Here is a 2,500-nt window from a genome sequence, read left to right as displayed (position 1 = left end):
TAGGCGTCATTTTGCGAGGATCTTTTCTCGACCATCTGTTAGAGAGTCAGTGAAATTTTCTCCTTAAAAACACCAGCATCCGATCCATTAGGGATATCCCCATACCTACCCTGAATTTGAGCTTCAGTGCAACGTGACCGTTGCCAAGCGTTGGCAAGCTAACGGTCGCGTTGCACTGATTGGTAGATTCGAATAGACTAAAATTCTTCGAATTCCTTTGATCTGGTTTCTTGCACCGATCATGTTGAGGGAGCTTTATGATGGACTTCAGGATCGCCTTTCTCGGTGAATTTTCGAAAGATGAAGCTCAAATTCGGCGAAGGTAAGGGGGCATCCCTAATCGATCGGATGCTGGTGTTTTTAAGGTGAGAATTACACTGGTTTGGCGTCAGTTCCCGCTTGAACAAGAGGAGGTCACTGGCCAGCTGCTCGGTGTTGCTGCCTTGTCAATTTTCTTGACTCTTACACTGGCGGTCGAGAAAAGATCTCGCAAAATGACGCCTAAAACAGCTCGGAACGACCAAAAAAACACAAAACAGGACTCGGTTGACACTTTGTTTGATCTTTCATTGAATTATTTACTTTCAAACTTTACTGCCGTGCAAATCGCAACAAATGTATCTATCCTTATACAGATCGATAACAACAACAACAACAACACCGACAGAGGATGGTTGGCCTGTGACCGATCATAACAACATCTGCTACATTCTCGTTTTCAGAGCTGCGATCCTTTTGGCCAGCGGAATCTTCTTTAAGTCCTTTATCATCAGTAAGGGGAATACAATCATCAACATTCAACGGATTGATACATCCGACACGTTGACACAGATAATCTTCATCTGAAGAATTTAGTTAATAACTGAGCTGTATTGGCTGCGGCTGCCTGAAGAAATGAGCATGTGGTGCAGCAGCTATAAAGATCCTGACTGGGTTCACGCGATTTCTTTACAGTTTGAGAAGAAGAGAAAAATACCTCTTGTTTAACTGCAACTTATGCGTATTTTAGAAGAAAAAAGGATACTTAACCAGCATCCTTTTAACAAGTAAAGAGTTCTCTCAAAGTTTCAAAAGCAAATTGAACATAATACTCATATCATGTCATAAAATTGCACGATCGAATCATTCCCTGATTTCAATGTTATTTCTTCTCGTTTTGCAGATGACGTATGCCGACATTGCATTCTTTGAATTCTTCAATAGTTTCCTTGCTGACGGTGAGCCAACAGTTCCAAACGAGCTCGAGAATTTCCCAGTTTTGGTGGAGCATTATAAGCGAATGCTAAATGTGCCCGAAATAAAGGCCTGGATTGCGACACGTCCGAAGTGCAGCTTTTTTCCATGATATAAGGGCTGCAACATATGTGATAGATTGTGTGACAGATGTGTGATATGATTGCATCTGCGAAGAACAGTACTTAAGCCGGATAGAGCGACTTTCTTATGACCTTGAAAAAGTGTTCGCAATTTGTTTCACGGACCGGTGTCAACCTCGTTCCCAGGGTCTCTCTTTTCTGCCTCCATTGTCGTTGCCCTTGGAACGAGGTTTGGACCAACGTTTGGCAAGATTAGAACAAAGCTTCTCGTTATTCCCGCCAAGGAAATTCCTAATATCATTGGGCAGAAAACAGTTCGATTGCGCAATCACATTACTGCACTTCAAATGACGTCAAAGCGAAATGCCGATCGCTTTCCATAGAGAGATGACGTTGATAGCATACGCGTTCGCTAAGCCAATGAAAATTCGCTTTGGTTTGTTTTTGTTCGATAAGCCAATTAAATGTTTTGCATTTTTGTTGCGTTCTGCTTAAACGTTTATTTTTCAAGGTCATTTGAATTCGCTTAATTTCGTAGTTAAAAGGTGCATTATAATTAGACAAGAGAACGAGTTAACCCGTCACTAAACAATACTTGGACTTTTCCGAAATTTAGCAAAATTTGAAAGCTCGGAAGTTAATATCGCACTGAGGAGAAAAGTATTTTTCGATGGCATTCTAATTTTAACTCTTTTATTTTCTTTGCAAAGTGCATTGTGTTCATCCACTAAGTCCTCCTTAGACAAGTGAAGTAAACAACTTTTGCAAAATAAAAATAACTTGACGTTTTATCTTTTGAGACTTGACAGGGGCACCCAACGTCAATTTTCGGAAAATATCTGTTCGGAAAACGATTTTAGAACTAGAATTTTCGAAACCTTTGTTGAAAAATTTCTTGCTCGCCTGCCTGTCCTAGGATTTTCGAACATCTAAAAAATGGTATAATTGCCTATTTTTAATGGATTTTTACCCTAAAAAGGTCACCTAGATATTTCGGGAGCTTTTTTCTTGCTGAAATTTTCGAAAATGTAAGTTTTGATCCCTATAATTTTCGGATCACTAGACTTTCAGCTAGGAAATCCGAACAGATGAAAAATTTTTTGGGGATAAAAATATGGCTATATCTACCGTTTAAATGCTAAAATGCGTTTAACAATGCTGTTTAGTGCTTTTGAACTATATTG

General features: G+C 39.6%; 1 protein-coding gene across 1 annotated transcript in view; it reads left to right on the top strand.

The window, feature by feature from the left end:
• The window catches only part of LOC138060668 (glutathione S-transferase-like), an 11,844-nt gene that overhangs the window by 9,235 nt on the left and 109 nt on the right, over positions 1-2,500 (top strand). The window contains exon 5 of the mRNA XM_068906507.1: positions 1,163-2,500. This exon is cut by the window's right edge and continues 109 nt beyond it. Within this exon, the coding sequence (XP_068762608.1) occupies positions 1,163-1,345 (183 nt within the window). The 3' untranslated portion in view covers positions 1,346-2,500. The remainder of the gene's footprint in view (positions 1-1,162) is intronic.

Source organism: Montipora capricornis, chromosome 8 (genome assembly GCF_036669925.1).
Source record: "Montipora capricornis isolate CH-2021 chromosome 8, ASM3666992v2, whole genome shotgun sequence".
Classification (NCBI taxonomy): Eukaryota; Metazoa; Cnidaria; class Anthozoa; order Scleractinia; family Acroporidae; genus Montipora; species Montipora capricornis.
The sequence above is the reverse complement of the archived record's forward strand: the minus strand, read 5'-3'. Positions and strand labels throughout refer to the sequence as shown.